General features: G+C 38.2%; 1 protein-coding gene across 1 annotated transcript in view; it reads right to left on the bottom strand.

The window, feature by feature from the left end:
- Positions 1–16,843, bottom strand: part of LOC306878479 (protein Jumonji-like) — a 53,988-nt gene that overhangs the window by 33,785 nt on the left and 3,360 nt on the right. The window contains exon 2 of the mRNA XM_079430884.1: positions 1,605–1,728. Coding sequence (XP_079287010.1) covers positions 1,605–1,728 — 124 coding nt within the window. The remainder of the gene's footprint in view (positions 1–1,604; positions 1,729–16,843) is intronic.

The raw sequence follows: 16,843 nt of genomic DNA, 5'->3' as shown, positions 1-16,843 counted from the left end.
GAGAATTTTAGTAGACAGAAGGACGAATACATCTAGTAAATTATGTAATATGTTCAATTGTGTCTGTGAATTGAGCAAAAACAATGAATCACTGTTATTTCAAAATAACAAACTTACAATTATGTCACAAAATAGGCCTTTTTTGACAGATTCAGTATGCAGATTATTCATCTATTAATATTAAAATGCACTGTAAAACTATTTCAACATAAAACTGGCATTGGTAATGCAAAAACAGCATAGACCCTAGTCAAAAAGATTTATATTTAAACTACATTTATTTCATACTAAGTATAGTTCAAATATATTAACATATTTACTGACATATTTCTTGTGATTTATAAAAATTAGAATTAAATGTTATTTGGAGTACTACTTGTGCACAATGCACATTTCTTAATATTAAAATGTGTTTTTAATGTATGATTTTGACATTAAGAGCCGGGGGGTGAAAACTTTTTGAATTTGAAGATCAAGGTAAATTGTACTTAATTTGTCTTCCAGGAAACATGCAAGTAGCTTCTGTTGCTTCCGAAGGGCAGTACTAAATGGGAAAAAAAATTATATTTCTACAAAATAAGAAAAATTTGGACATCTTCATTCTTTTCAAAAGTTTTCACCCCCGGCTCTTAATGCATCGTGTTTCCTTCTGGAGCATCAGTGAATGTTTGAACCTTTTTTAATTGTTGTGTTTGAGTCCCTCAATCATCCTCAATGTGAAAAGGTGGATCTCAAAATGATACAGTCACTGCTGGAAAGGGTTCAAATATGCAAAAGATGTTGGAAAACTGAAGATTCTGCAGGACCTGGAGGATTTTTCTGAAGAACAGTGCTCAGTTTAACTGTTCAGAACAAACAAGGGACTCATGAACAACCATCACAAAACAAAAAAACAGTTGTAGATCATCCAGGTAACCACACACAGTATTAAGAACCAAGGGTTCCCAAACTTTTGAATGTGGTTATTTTAATAATTTCAGCTATTTTTTTTGTCTTGTGGACTATATGTAAACATCTTTTATGGAAAATATCTTACTCAGGACAGCACTAAATAAAAATAACATGCATGTTGTATGATCTCTCTTATTTTGTTAAAATTATTCACATTTTCACAGATTCTGCAAGGGTTTCCCAAACTTTCGCATGCAACTGTATGTGAATGTATTTGTAGTATACTAGGCATGAAATAAATGTATTTCAAATACACTTTTGTATACATTTTCTTCACTAGGGGAAAGGATATGAATTCATAAATATGACCAAGGTGAAGACTTGGCTCATTAATATTAATTAGCTAATCTGCATGGATGTGCTAGAAAGATTACCTGGCAATGTCACTCACCATGAAGTTAATTAATATGCATGAGCACAATCTTAGTGCCATATAGCAATGTCTTAAATCTCATTCTAACACCGCTGTTAAGTTATGATACTGTCAGCATATCATTCTCTAAAAGTGGTTCAGAATGGCAGCTGAATGCAGCAGCAGCATCAGATGTTGAGGGTCACAGGAGTGAGATCTTTGCTGCAGCTGTTCTAAAGGTCAGTAGCCATCTGTAGTCAAGATCGCTGAAAGCACTGCTGTAGAAAAGATGTACACTCACCATTAACTATTCCAGTGCCATTCTCCACTTTGCTCTTCTGAGCCGTCTTAAACTCTTTAAGTGAGAGGTAGAGCACCCGGCGGACCACTCTCTCCTCCGACCATGGGATCCCATCATTATCATCCTGCAGAAGGAAAAAAAGCTTATTTTAGAGCTCTAAAAATGAAACAGATGTGACCTAAAGTCATCTCACAAGAAAAATGTTCTCTCTAAATAAACCATTTTGGGTTAATTAGTCAAACAATAGTCAAATAAATTAAATGACAAACACTGAGAGTGGACAAGAAAAAAAAAACTCTGGTATTGTGAAACCACAGCTATACAGACAGAAGACCGTGCTATAAATAGTGTAGTTGGCTGCGGTTTCTCCATTCCAGCACGTGTCAGAAAGCCTTTTATTACTGAATGCTCCAAAAGCAATCACAACAAATGCTCTCAGTGTTAGTATAACATTTGTTCCCCACAGATTACCTAATTTGCTGTAGTAAGACATCTTTCAAACTAGGTAGCTGAATGACCTCACTGTTTTTCACAGTTCTCTTAAAGCCTCAAAACATGTTTAAATCAGTAACATGATCTCTTATAAACTGTTAAATCTATTTAGCATAACAGAGTCAGTTGATTTATCCTGTCACAATAAATCACCAGAAATGGGGTAACAACCAAGCTTGGTCTCAATCATGTCCTAGTGTTGCACTGTCACTAAATTGCCCACCAACAGACTAGTTACATGGGAAACAATACACTTTCAGGAAAAAAGTACAAAGCTGTCACTCAGGTAAAGTACATTGCTGTGCCTTATTTACCCCTAAATGGTACATATTAGTACATCAATTGTACATATTAGTTACTTTTAGCTTTTTAGCTTTAGTACATTCGGGTATCCAGTGACAGCTTTGTACCTTTTTTCTGTGAGTGTACAATGGTTCAAGAGGTTGCACAGAACCCCCTTCATGAAATATAATGTCTTATATTTTAAAAAGAAAGAAAGAAAGAAAGAAAGAAAGAAAGAAAGAAAGAAAGAAAGAAAGAAAGAAAGAAAGAAAGAAAGAAAGAAAGGGAGGGCGATACACTGGTGGACCCAACTAACCAGTAAATTAGAAATCTGTCAATCAGTAGAGATTTTGGACAATTCTCTCTATCGTTGTTACACGCTCAAGTGGCAATGCTGTGCTACGTCGTGGTCACAAAAACTTATCGTTTGCACACATTTTTAGGCACTGCAGTTTAAAAAAAACAAGTGATTTTAAGCTGCCGAAACGCAATCAGCAGTGAAAGAGAACTCATTTTAATTTGCAGCTTTGGGGCTCCTTGATCACTGCCTGGGTCATCTTATACCAACCTACAGGCAGAAACTGAAATCTGCTAAACTTGTAGTAAAGTCTATAAAGAGATGTACCAATGAGACAGAGCGGGTTTTACAAGCCTGTCTCGACCTGTCTACTGATTGGAGTGTTTTTGAGGCTGCTGCAAATTATCTGGACGAGCTCACAGAGACTGTCACTTCATATATCAGTTTCTGTGAGGATATGTGCATTCCTACCAGGACTCATTTAACCTACAACAATGACACCATGGTTCACTGCAAAACTCAGACAGCTCCGTCAGGCCAAAGAAGATGCTTACAGGAAAAGGGGATAAAGTCTTGTATAAACAGGCCAAATACACACTGGAAAAGGAGATCACAGTAGCAAAGAGGAATTATTCTGACAAGCTAAGGACCCAATTCTCTTCCAGTGACTCAGCATCAGTGTGGAAAGGTCTGATAACCAACTACAAGACACCATCCCCCAGCACTGTGGAGAGTTCTACTGCAGATTTGAAAAAACACCCCACACCTGCTCTGGACACCTCTCCACACAACCATTAACACCTCCAGCAACCCCCCTCTCCCCCACACCTGCAATTCAGATCAGCGAAGAAGAGGCACGCCAGGTCTTCCCGGAAGCAGAAAAGGAAATAAGCACCAGGCCCAGACGGTGTCACACCAGCCTGTCTGAAATCCTGTGCTGATCAGCTGTCCCTCATCTTCACAAAGATCTTCAACAGATCACTGGAACTGTGTGAAGTCCCTTCATGCTTCAAACGCCCCACCATCATCCCCATCCCAAAGAAATCAAAACTGGTACTGGCCCACCTGAAGGACATCACTGGACACTCGCTGGATCCTCTTCAGTTTGCCTACAGAGCAAACAGGTCTGTGGACGATGCAGTCCAAATGAGACTGCATTAAGTTCCGCAAAATCTAGACAGATCAGGGGCTTATGTGAGTGTCCTGTTTGTGGACTTCAGCTCGGCCTTTAACACTATAATTCCAAACCTCCTTCTGCCAAAACTAACTCTGTTACCACCTCTGTCTGTCAATGGATCAACAGCTTCCTGACAGACAGGCAGCAGCTAATAAAGCTATAAAAATACACATCCAACACCTGCACCATCAGCACCGGAGCTCCTCAGGGCTGCGTACTCTCCACACTGCTCTTCTCCCTGTACACCAACGACTGCACATCTAAAGACTCCTCTGTCAAGCTCAACACGCTCAAAACAATGGAGATGATCGTGGACTTCAGGAGAAACCCCCCTGTTCTCCCCCCACTCACCATCATGAACAGCACTGTGACTGCAGTGGAGTCATTCAGGTTCCTAGGCACCACCATCTCCCAGGACCTGAAGTGGGACAATCACATAGACTCCACTGCAAAAAAGGCCCAGCAGAGGTTGCACTTCCTTTGCCAGCTGAGGAAGTTCAACCTGCCACAGGAGCTGCTGAAACAGTTATACTCTGCCATCACTGAATCCATCCTCTGCACTTCAATAACTGTCTGGTTCAGGTCAGCTACCAAATCTGACCACAGAAGACTACGGAGGGTAGTCTGGACTGCTGAGCGAATCATTGGTACAACCCTCCCCACTCTCCAAGAACTGTACTTATCCAGAGTGAGCAAAAGGGCTGGCAAAATCACTCTGGACCCCTCACATCCAGCACACTCCCTCTTTGAACTGTTACCGTCTGGTCGACGCTACAGAGCTCTGAGCACCAGAATGACCAGACACAGAAACAGTTTCTTCCCTCAGGTAATCCATCTCATGAACACTTGACAATAGTTATGGTACACAAACTATTTATACACTTATTTATCTAACACACGTACTTAGTCTACATTTCAATTGCACATTAATACCTGTACATACAAAAGTGCCTGCAGTCATTTGCTGCTTGCTTTACTGACCTTGAACATTTAAATACACACACTTGTATGTGTCAAAAATGCCCGTCTTTGCAAGTATCCTCGTAAACATGGTAATTTAGGCCTTAAGTGAAAGCAAACAACTGAAAAAGAAAACACATATGTAACATTATATTGGATCCGGGCAGCTCTTAAAGTGACAGCAGTCTAATATTCCTGCTGTGTGTCATTAATGTTAATCAAACAACAAAAGAGAACATCTCTTACTGCTCTTCAATTTTGTAACTTTAATCATATACAAAATAATAATAACATCTACTTTAATTTACACAGTGAAGAATATGCAGTGTTTTATACATTTGATTACTTTATACAATGTAGCATTTCTAATTTATTTGTTCTACTAGGGCTGAACGATATATCGTTATCGTATCTATATCGAGATATGAACTTTCAAGATATTACTATCGAAAAAAGCAACGATATAGACGATATAGATTTTCCCTCTCCGCGCTCGCCCCGCCCTGCATACAACTCTGGCAGTCACACAACGAACATCAGTTTTACGAGTGCCCTTGAATGCACCGCTGAGGTCCCTATTCGACCGCAAACTTGTATGGTATAGCTCTGGAAATTCAGACACACAGAGAATCAGCTGTTCATCCATTTTGAGTTCGGCGCTTGTTTGGATGCCCCGTTTCTATTGGCCGCGCGGGGAAACGTCACAGAGCGCAGCGGCAAAAGTTGAACTATTTTGAACTTTGACCGCGGCGCGCGCGCAAGCTCGCCGCTGGTGCGCTCCGCTGCGCGTGCGCTTTGGTCGGCGCAGCAACTAACCGCCCTCGCGCAGCGCAAGCCATTGAAATGAATGGGTTTCATAGCGCAGTGCAGCGCATGCCGCGTCCTGTGTGAAAGGCTAACCGCCCTCGCGCAGCGCAAGCCATTGAAATGAATGGGTTTCATAGCGCAGCGCATGCCGCGTCCTGTATGAAAGGGCCTTGAAAGGGCCTTTACGCCGTACGAGTAGACGTCCACCAGTGAGTTCTTAAAAATAAAACTACACTTTCCAAATTTTTTTGTATTATGATGTTTTTATTTTTCTGAGAAATGCTTGGTTTTCACCGAATCCGTAGTCATATCGTATCGTATCGATATCGAGATATCTGGCATGAAAATCGAGATATGAAATTTTGTCAATATCGTTCAGCCCTATGTTCTACCATAGTTTTTTTTTTTTTTTTGTCCTATTGCTTGTAATGTTTTTTATTTAATCGCTGACTGTTTACTTGTGTCAGGGTTCTGTCGTGTCTGTCATGTGTTCCTGCCTCATGTTTCCTTATTTGGTTTGTTTCCTGTCCTTGTTTCATGTGATTATTAGTTCATTCTGTTCAGGTGTGTTTGTCTCATTAGCGCGTGTATTTAAGTTCCTGCTTGTTGAGTTTCGTGTTGTCTGGTCTACTCGTTACTCCCCGGTGTTGGATGTCTGTGTCTTGCCCTGCCTTGATGTCTCCAGTAAAGGACTATTATTTGAGTTTACATCCTCGTCTGCGTGTTGCTGTGTCCTCCCTCGTGTGTGCACCGTGACAACTTGTGTTCAGTGACCTTTTTTTAATTCTAATATTGACACTAGTGACAAGGATTATGAAATTTCTATGGTATCAGAAATTTTGATATCATAAAGACCTTATTTAAAACAAAAATAACCATATTGTGATTTATATCATTACCATAAAATAAAATTAATCATATCGTGATATAAGATTTTGGTCACATCATTCACCCTAATAGATAGATAGATAGATTGATAGATAGATAACAAAAGGTAAATAATATGTAAGTATACAAACTATTTATGTACTGTAAACTAGTTCATATAAATAGCTCACATTAAATATAGTTCATGAAGGGTAAGGTGAACACTTAGAAATCATGTAATTTTATCCAGCAGCATCACATTTCAAAAATGTAAAAACAAAAAGTGATGTAACCCTGTGAACTGCTCACATTCACTCAGTTTCCTGCATTGAAGTGAAGTGAAGTGAGTCAGCCCTCTGGAAGCAGTTCTATAGCATGAGATGCCAGAGGCCAAACGCAGAGGAATGTCATGATTGGCACTGCAGTTGGCACTTTCATGAAGCCAGATTTTATATTTTACATATGTGATTTATTGTTATCACTACAAATGTACCTTATTTTTGCAAACTGATCCTGAGAGTAAGAATCACAATCATGCTGCCTTCCCCCCAGTGACAGAAATGTGAAATACTTGAGATGATTAGGACGATGTGAAGTGCTTGACCCCAGTTTAGGGCCTCCCCATGGCACACGAAGAAAGTGGCACTCTCTGGGGAACTTCTAGTCGCCATGGAGACACTCTTCCACAGGTCTATTGTGGCAGCCATGTGAAAGTCCCTGTCAGGGTGAACTCAAAACGATATGACATTTCACGAGCGAGAGCCAAGCTGTATTATTTATGAGATTATGCAAGTAGGGTCCCACAAAAAGAGCCACCAGAAAGAGGAAGCCACTAACGATGTGAGACAGAAATGCCTCTCTTATAATATGAACTTCAAAAATCACTTCTACTTAAACAACTTTAAACTAATAGTTTACACACTACACAAACAATAAACTACTAAGAAGCAATAACAACAATATTTTTAATCTAAAATATTAGACAGGCAGTTATGGAGGAACAATTGATTATATATACAGTTAGGTCCATATATATTTTGGACACAGGCACAGTTTTTATTATTTTAGCTGTTGACCAAACCATATTTAAGTTACAGGTATATAATGAATATGGGCTTAGAGTGCACACTCTGAGCTTTAATTTGTATTCTCATTACAATTTGAGGAAAGGTTAAGGAATTACAGCTCTTTAATATATGCACCTCCCCTCTTTTTCAAGGGACCATAAGTAACTAGACAGTTGACTCAAAAGCCATTTCATGGACAGATGTGGGCTATTCCTTTGTTATTTCTACATCAACTAAGCAGGTAAAAGGTCTGGAGTTGATTCTAAGTGTGCCATTTGCATTTGGAAGCTGTTGCTGTGAACCCACATCATGCAGTCAAAAGAGGCTCTCCAAGCAAGTGAAACAGACAATTGTTAGGCTTCAAAAACAAATCAAATCCATCAGAGAGATAGCAAGAACATTAAGAGTGGCCAAATCAACAGTTTGATACATTCTGAGAAAAAAAGAACGCACTAGTGATTTCAGCAACATAAGAAGGCCTGGATGTCCACGGATGTCAACAGTGGTGGATGATCAGAGATCCTCTCCATGGTAAAGGACAGGACACACCAAGCAGACTTCAAAGAACTAGCGGCGACGAAAGCCGACGGTGTTGTCGCCTCGCGTCGGACCAAAAAGCTCGAACACACCGCACAGACTACAGCTGACGACAAACTAACACGTGCGTTCTGCGCATGCATGAAAGGAATTAACTGTCACAAACTGAACAGCCAATCAGAGTTCTCACGCGCGCCGACGGTCCCGACATTGGCTGACGGCTGACCATCGGCTTGGTGTGTCCTGGCCTTACACACGAAGCCGACTTCAAAGACCTAGCGGCGACGAAAAGCTGCACGTGAACATACCGCACAGACTTCAGCTGACTGCAAACTGAACACGTGCGTTCTGCGCCTGTGTGAGATGAGTTAGCTGTCTATATCAGCAGCTTTCAATAGTAAATATTCGTCATTCAAACGGGGAAACCGAAACAAAGATATACGAGATAAACGCAGATAAAACGTAAAGCAGCAGTTGCTTACCATTTTGAATATCAGTAACATTGATAACTTTCATTATTTTAAGCAGCTCATGTTGTTATGAAAACATTCACATACTGGAATGCTTGGACAAGATCATGTCACATCAAAAAATAGCCTTTTGTCTGTGCCGCATTCATTTATTTGCCTGTTTTCATCACTTTCGCTTTAATTCTCCTGCAGGACTTGTTTGCTAAACTGAACATCCAATCAGAGTTCTCTCTCTCACTGACGGTCCGCGATGGCCCGACACGATTCAACATGTTGAATCAGGCCAACTACCGCCGACGTGAGCCCGTCGAGAGCCGACGAGTGGAACACACCAAACAAACAAGCCCGACCGTCGGCTTGGTGTGTGCCAAGAAAAACCCTTTCACAACATCCAGCCAAGAGAAGAATACTCTCCAGGAGGTAGATGTGTCACTGTCAAAGTCTAAAGTCAAATGAAAACTTCACGAGAGCAAATACAGAGGGTACACCACCAGGTGCCAGACCACTTTTGGAAATGCATTCTTTGGACGGCTGAAATTAAGATCAACCTGTACCAGAATGACGGGAAGAAAAAAGTAAGGAGAAGGCTTGGAACAGCTCATGATCCAAAGCTTACAACATCATCTATGAAACATGGTGGAGCAGTGTGATGGCATGAGCATGCATGGCTTCCAGTGGCACTGGGTTACTGGTGTTTAGTGATGACGAGACAGAAGACAGAAGCAACCATTTACATTTACATTTAGATACACTCAGAGTTCTGGAGGGGATGTAGATTCGTAATAGTGAGTGGAAGTAGGAGGGTGCTGAGCCTGTGGTAGTTCTGTATGCAAGCATCAGTGTCTTGAACTTGACGCGAGCTTCCACTGGTAGCCAGTGCAAGGAGATGAAGAGAGGTGTAACATGGGCTCTTTTGGGCTCGTTGAAGTCATGCCGCTGCATTCTGAATCATTTGTAGAGGTTTGATTGTGTTTGATGGCAGTCCAGCCAGAAGAGCATTGCAGTAGTCCAGCCTGGAAATGACAAGGGCCTGGACAAGAAGTTGTGCAGCATGCTCTATCAGAAAGGGCCTGATCTTTCTGATGTTGTGTAGTGCAAACCTGCAGGATCGAGCAGTCTTTGCAATGTGCTCTTTGAAGGTCAGCTGGTCATCAAAGATTACACCAAGATTTCTGACCGAAGTTGATGGGGCAATCATTGACGAGCCTAACTGAATCGTGAAGTCATGCTGTAGAGTCGGAGTGGCAGGGAAGACAAGAAGCTCCGTCTTTGCCAGGTTGAGCTGTAAGTGATTTTCTTTCATCCATGCCGAGATGTCCGCCAGGCAGCCTGAGATCCGTGCAGCTACCGTTGGGCCATACCTCCCCTCCCCAGGCCACCCTGAAAGACCTACCGGTGAGATAGGATTCAAACCAGAAGAATTCTAAAGTGTATACTTTCTGCCCAGATTCAGCCAAATGCAGCAAGGTTGATTTAGCTTCATACAAATCGTCGATGACCCCAAAAATACAGCAAAAGCAACTCAGGAGTTTTTGAAGGTAAAAAAAGAGGATTATTCTGCAGTAGCCAAGTCAGTCTCCTGATCTCAACTCGACTGAGCATGCATTTCACTTGCTGAAGACAAAACTAAAGGCAGAAAGACCCACAAACAAACAATAATTGAAGTCAGCTGCGGTAAAGGCCTGGCAAAGCATCACAAAGGATGCCCAGTCTCTGGTGATGTCCATGAGTTCCAGGCTTAAGGCAGTCATAGCCTGCAAAAGATTCTCAACACAATATTAAAAGTTAACATTTTATTTATGATTATATTTATTTGTCCAAGTAGATTTGGTCCATTGAAAATGAAGGGACAGTGTATAAAATGGCTGTAATTCCTATTTTATTATTTTTATGTTATATTTTTGTTCAACCCCTTGAATTAAAGCTTCAGTTTCATCTTGATTGTTTCATTTTAATTATATTCTGGTGACATACAGAACCAAAATTATGAAAATTGTGTCAGTGTCCAAATATATATGGACCTAACTACAGTATATATATATATTTACACTAGTAATTTTCTTATCTATTGTTAAAATGCATTCACAAAATAAACTTAGTGGGGAAAAATGTTTTGACAGGTCTTCAAACAGAGAGAGCTGATATTGTCAGAGACAGAAACATCACTTTATTACTACATACACTACTTACAACACACTATATTAAAGGTAAATGTGACAATTATTATAATGTATTTATGTGAAGATTATTTTAAGTAGGCTACACCTAATTTAAAATACATTTGAATTATTTAAACGTAATATAATTTTAAAAAAATATTCTGGCCTATTAAATGATACAAATGATTCCACAAATTTTACTGTAATGTTGAATGGCTACAATTATTCATTTTATCCCCAGAAATTGATCTTGAAAAATATATTCCTCAGAGGCATCAGTATCAATGTTGATATTGGCGATATTTGCCTTATTTCATGTTATTTCATGAATAAATGTCATTTAACAAATATTCAAAATATACAGTTTTTATGTTGATTCAATGTGAACATATATTTATGATTAAAATAGTAATTAATTAGCTAAATGTTTTAATCAATTGAAAGCACTAATATATACAACCAGATTACTGTTTTTGTTTTTTACATAAGTCTCTTATATTCACAAATTTATTAGATCAAAAATACATTAAGAACAGTATTGTAAAATATTATTCAAATTTTAGTATATTAAGAATGGCATTTATTTGAAACAGAAATCTTTAATAACAACATAAAAGCCTTTACTGTCACTTTTGATCAGTTCAGTGCATCCTTGGTGAATAATTTATTTCTTTCACAAAAAACTCTGGAACGATAGCATATACAATACACAATATATTCATAAATATAAATATTCTAAATGTCATCGCTCTGATATGGCTTTAATCTATGGTTTTCTCCTTCAATCATAAGACTGATAAAGGGGTCTATATCCCATGAGATTTAAAGCACAAAGCCTGTGCATTACTGGAGGACAGAAGCACTCTGGATTTATGGCCAAATTCACTGATTTTATGCCAGCACAAGGTCCGCTGCCAATTCCAAATGCAATTTGCTTGCTTGATGCTTGAAAATTGACAGTTAAGTGAATGCTTCTACAATATCCTGGTCTATTATTTAATCAAGAGGGCCTGACACACCTCATAAAAGAAAATCAACAATGTAACTCCTCTATTATCACTAAACATGCCCATTTATCCCAATAAAATACGTCATGCACTAATGTACTGTAGAACTTTCCATGTAAGGCAAGATCTCATATCAATACAGTAATCACAGACAGCACATGAGCCCAGTACCTCCTAAATCAATTAAACAATCATGTTGGTCATTTAACTGTCATAATCAGTTCCTCTGTGATAATGGCCTCATGTGCATCTTCCTTTTAACCACATCAGTTTGCTATTTGTGCATGTAGCTCTGAGCCGCTCTTACAATTACACCAGCATCTCTCACCACACATCTCTAAACCACGTGCTGGTTTTTATTACGCTGCCAGCAACCCTGTAAATATTTTATTAATGGTGTATTGTGTCTGAAGTCATGAGGATAAGTTTGTAACCATAATCACAATGCAGATCTTTCATGCTAGCGGCATATATCGGTTGACTTACGAGGACTTTTTACATGTTTACATTGGGAGTCTATAATCCAAAGATCAAGTAATGCATCAGAAGAGCAACAAAGAGTAAAAACCAAACAACAGAGGACAAAGTCAGAGTAATAATGGCAGAATAATAGGCTGCAGACTGAAGTTTGTTTCATTTAGTGTGTGGGTTTGATTTGCATACAGACAACTTGTCAAATGGCTCTTATTAAACATGATGGCTTTAATGAGTATATTGCTCCCTTATGGATTTCAACAGCTTGAATCCAAAAGGAATATGCGTTATAATCAGGAAAATTATTGGGAAAGCTTTAATCTTTACCTGACGTTTTTCACAGACACTGATTGAGACAGAGCTCGCCAATGTTAGTAGGGTCTGCGAGCGCTGCTTCACACAGATCAAATTTAAACAGGGCAGCAGGAGCAGACGGGCTGTGGGCCAGCCTGCCAACATATCAAATTTGACCTTGCTACCCATCTGTCTCAGACCAGTCACTGGCCACTCACACATACACAGCTGACTTACTACTAATGTTAACAAAAGCAAGCTGGCATGAAAGAAAAAACGGATCTATTATTTACCCAGGGCCAACAACCTGATATTAAAAGCAGCCTATCAGCACAGTACAAGCAGGCAATCGATTGTAAATTATGACTGGCGTAAGCTTCTCAAATAAGCCATTCAACATCCCTCAGTGTCCCACATCCACTGCATTCACAAAGAAAAATCAACTACTCCACAACATGAGACTATACTCTACAACATGAAATATTTCTGAAAAGCAACATGGAACTAGAAATGAATTTACAGGGACTGTAAACAGGGATGCATGACATATCTGCCTTATACTGGTTATCTGAGAATATGGAGTTTTTTCATTTCTAAGATATTGGATATCATCACTATTGTATATTTAATTGTTTCTGCATATTTTAAATTGTAAATATTTCAATCATCTAGCACGAACTTGAGGGAGTAATAATAGATTATCGCAATGGTTTAACTCTTTAAAAGCCCTTTCAATTAAAAAGTGCATGTTGGATGCGGTTGTGCATAAAAATGTGTTAAGTTCATATTATTCATCTCCATATTTAATAATAATCATATTTTGAATTATCTATTATATCGTTTTTCATTCTGTACATTATACTGTTGTGAGGCCTAAATGTACAGCACACAAAACCATTTATTTTGTTTTTAAGTACTGAATTTTTTCTTGTATTTTTTTAACTACATCAGAAAGATTTATACTCATATATTGCCAGTAAGTTTCACAAATATATATTTTCCCTAGAGAAAATGAATAACCTAATGTAAAATAAAACAGCATAGTCGTCACTGTAAGAATTAAACGTCCTTTGTTTGTAATTAAATCTTCAAAAGTCCTTCAGTCAAGAGCAGTGAGTGATTTTGTCTTTGTCTTTTGTTGTTTGATTAATATTAAGCACACAGTCGGCCGCAGGAATATTAGTCCGCTGTCACTTTAAGAGCTGCACAGATCCAAGTTACATTCTCAACTCTTTACGTTCATTTATGACATAACCGACGAGGGTTTACGTGAATAATCACTGAGTGCCGCATTTTGACACATTTTTGCGTGTATTTGACCATTTAGGCGCTAAAAGATGACTTATGTCCGTGTTGTGTTCTGTCTTTGAGTGCATACACAATAATCTTCCCGAGCAAGCGCAAATTCTCTTTCACGCTTTAAAAAAAATAAATAAAAATAAATTCCAATCAACTTAAATAAATCAAGCACGTCCCATTTTGCAAAAGTCTCGTTACACGAATTTACTGATTTGCACATGAAATTGGGCTTTTATGGAGGAACGAAAGAACACTGCTGGAAAGGGGGCGGGATGAAGCGCCATAATCGTTTTATCTCGCTTATACTGTATTTTCATAATCGTTGGAGGCCGAAATCGAAATCAAAACTGAATTTCGATTAACTGCACAGCCCTAAAAGAAACTGAGTTAACCATGAAATTGTGACGTAGAATGACAGAAATAATACTTTCTAGTAAAACATAGGCTACTCCAATAATCTTTATTTACAACTTTGAAAAGTCATTTTTACAGTGTATTATAGATTAATAATATCAGCCATTTCTCAGGTATGGTACAGATAAAGGGTTGAAGCCGAAAATGTTTTGCACTTGCCACTTTCTTTGCCCTTTTACGCTTTTTTTTTGTTTTGTTTTTTTTGTTTGTGGCCCCGATGGAATAAATCTACATAATTTTTTTTTTTCTTTGAGTGTGGATCCTTTTTTTCCTCTCAGTTATTGGACACAACATGACAATTATTCTCAGCTTATCTTTATCATACAGAATTTCAATATGGGTGCAGAAGAAAGAAGACCTCAACAAACTGCAAAGGAATTTCAGGAAAATCTACTAGAATAACAAATTGCAGTGACAAATTGCAAAAAAAAAAAACCTTCCACACACATTTCCTCAAAACTGTGCATGTGCAGCGCTTTGCTTTGCTAAAGCACATACAGTCCTGATGAAAAATTCTGAACAACACGTTATAAATTATCCCCAATAACAGAGCTGCTGATCTTCATGCTTGCATTGCAAATAAATGTTTTGGTATTCCCAGGTTCAGCGATGTGGCACGCAATCCTTACTGTCTATTTAAACACAAAGGACTCAATGCTCAGGTATAGGTTTGCTTATCAAGGACGCTTTGTTTCCAGTGACAGCACTCTCTACACATTCACCTAACTGTGAAGACAGATTGCTGCAGACGGAGCCAAGGAAGCACAGACCCACCAATGACAATCCCCTCTCCTGCCATGACAACAGGAGAATGCCAGTGGCAAACCTGGCCACTTTACCATATGCACCTTCCTCCCTCTATTTCCATACACATGAGCAGCATTAAACAATATGCTTGTAGTTGGACAAATTAAAAAGTCAGTGATCTAGTACAATGCATGAAGTAGTATGAAGTCTCGCAATAGACAACAGACGCTGGTGGAGTCACCTTGCACTGATTTTCATCCAGGGTTTCTTTCCTTCGAGAATATAAAGCTGTTACTTTTAAGCTAAAAATGCTTTGCAGCTGCAAACAAACAGAATCCCTTTGGCTTCAAGGGTATTGGTATTTGAAGTACATTGAAACATACTGGAAGCCAGAATACAGTAAATGCAGCAATATATCTAAGTTTTACTGAAGTCTTTAAATACATCCAATTGCTATTTATGACATCTAAGGGTATTATCTCTACAACAAATTAAAAAGCCATTAAATCAATAGACAGAAGCCAGACACATTTCTTGATAAAAACATCTCTTGATAATAACATCACAGCAATAACTATACCCAATTTAGAAAGCCCATTCTGATACAATATGTCTCCTTGGAGTTTGGGATGACTGCATCAATTAGTGCACAGCTGGACACGTCTGAGACGGAGGGATGAAGCAGCCATTACAAGCTGCCTGCGGTTTTTACATCATCCTTTGTTTTATTTATTTATTTATTAAGTTGTAACACAGCCACAAAATTTCATTACACAGATAAAATGCAACGATGCCATACAGTAGTAGGTGGCACATGTGATATTAATCATTTTCCTTTGCTTATTTATCAACTCATCACAGATTAATATTATCCAGTGATTTAACAGTGTGTGGACATTACAAAGATTCATGTGTTACATATAAAATTATCTTAAAACCACAAATTATTATTATTTCAAATGAATTTAATCATATCATATTATTCATTTAGATCCTGTAGAAATCATTCTGTTATTTACTGATTGGTGCATATGAAACATTTCTTCTTATTATCAATATGTTAAAAACATGTTGTGCTGCCTAATATTTTTCTGTAAACAGTGATACTTTTTCCAGGCTTCTTTGATAAACAGAAAGTTAAAAAGCATATATTTGGAATATAATTTTTCTGTTACATTGTAAATTTCTTTAATGTTGCTTTTGAATAATTTCATGCATACTTGCTAAATGAAAGTATTATGTCAAGATAAGCACTCAAATTCATAAAATAAATTCACTTGTAAGTTAAACAATGAGATCAATATGATGAATTAATGATATGCAACACCGTGTCAATTCTATTGTTAATGTGTTATAGCACCAATCTGACCTTATTTAAACAATTAATTTTACAGTGCCAGCGTCTCATATAAGCATGTAACTATAATTAATATAATAACAGTCAGCTCTACAAAATAATTACACAGCAAGTGCATGTAGTCCATTAGTATTATTCATTACTTATGTAAATACACAGTAAAATGAACACTGTAATATAAAGTGTGACCAAGTATTTCCTCGGGCCCTATATTTTAAACCACATTAGTGATCATATATTATACAAACGCAGACCAAAATCCTCGAACTGCACTGAGATATATAAACCAATGCAGTGACTAAAGTGAAAACAGATTGTGACGAAATTAAAGGTCCATTATGTCTCTGTTAGTCACAGAGATGAGGACCAAAAGTTTAAAATCATTTTTGACTTAACAGCCTAGCTTCTTATTGTTTAAGCCTTCCCACTGAACCAGTTATTCAAGATCTGCAATAACAGTCACCATATTCAAGATTTAAAAAAAAATATTTAAAGCAAACCCTTTGAATTAATTAGTCTTTCTAGTGTTTG

This window comes from Barbus barbus (assembly GCF_936440315.1).
Source record: "Barbus barbus genome assembly, chromosome: 12".
Lineage (NCBI taxonomy): Eukaryota > Metazoa > Chordata > Actinopteri > Cypriniformes > Cyprinidae > Barbus > Barbus barbus.
This window is presented reverse-complemented; position numbering and strand designations above follow the sequence as displayed.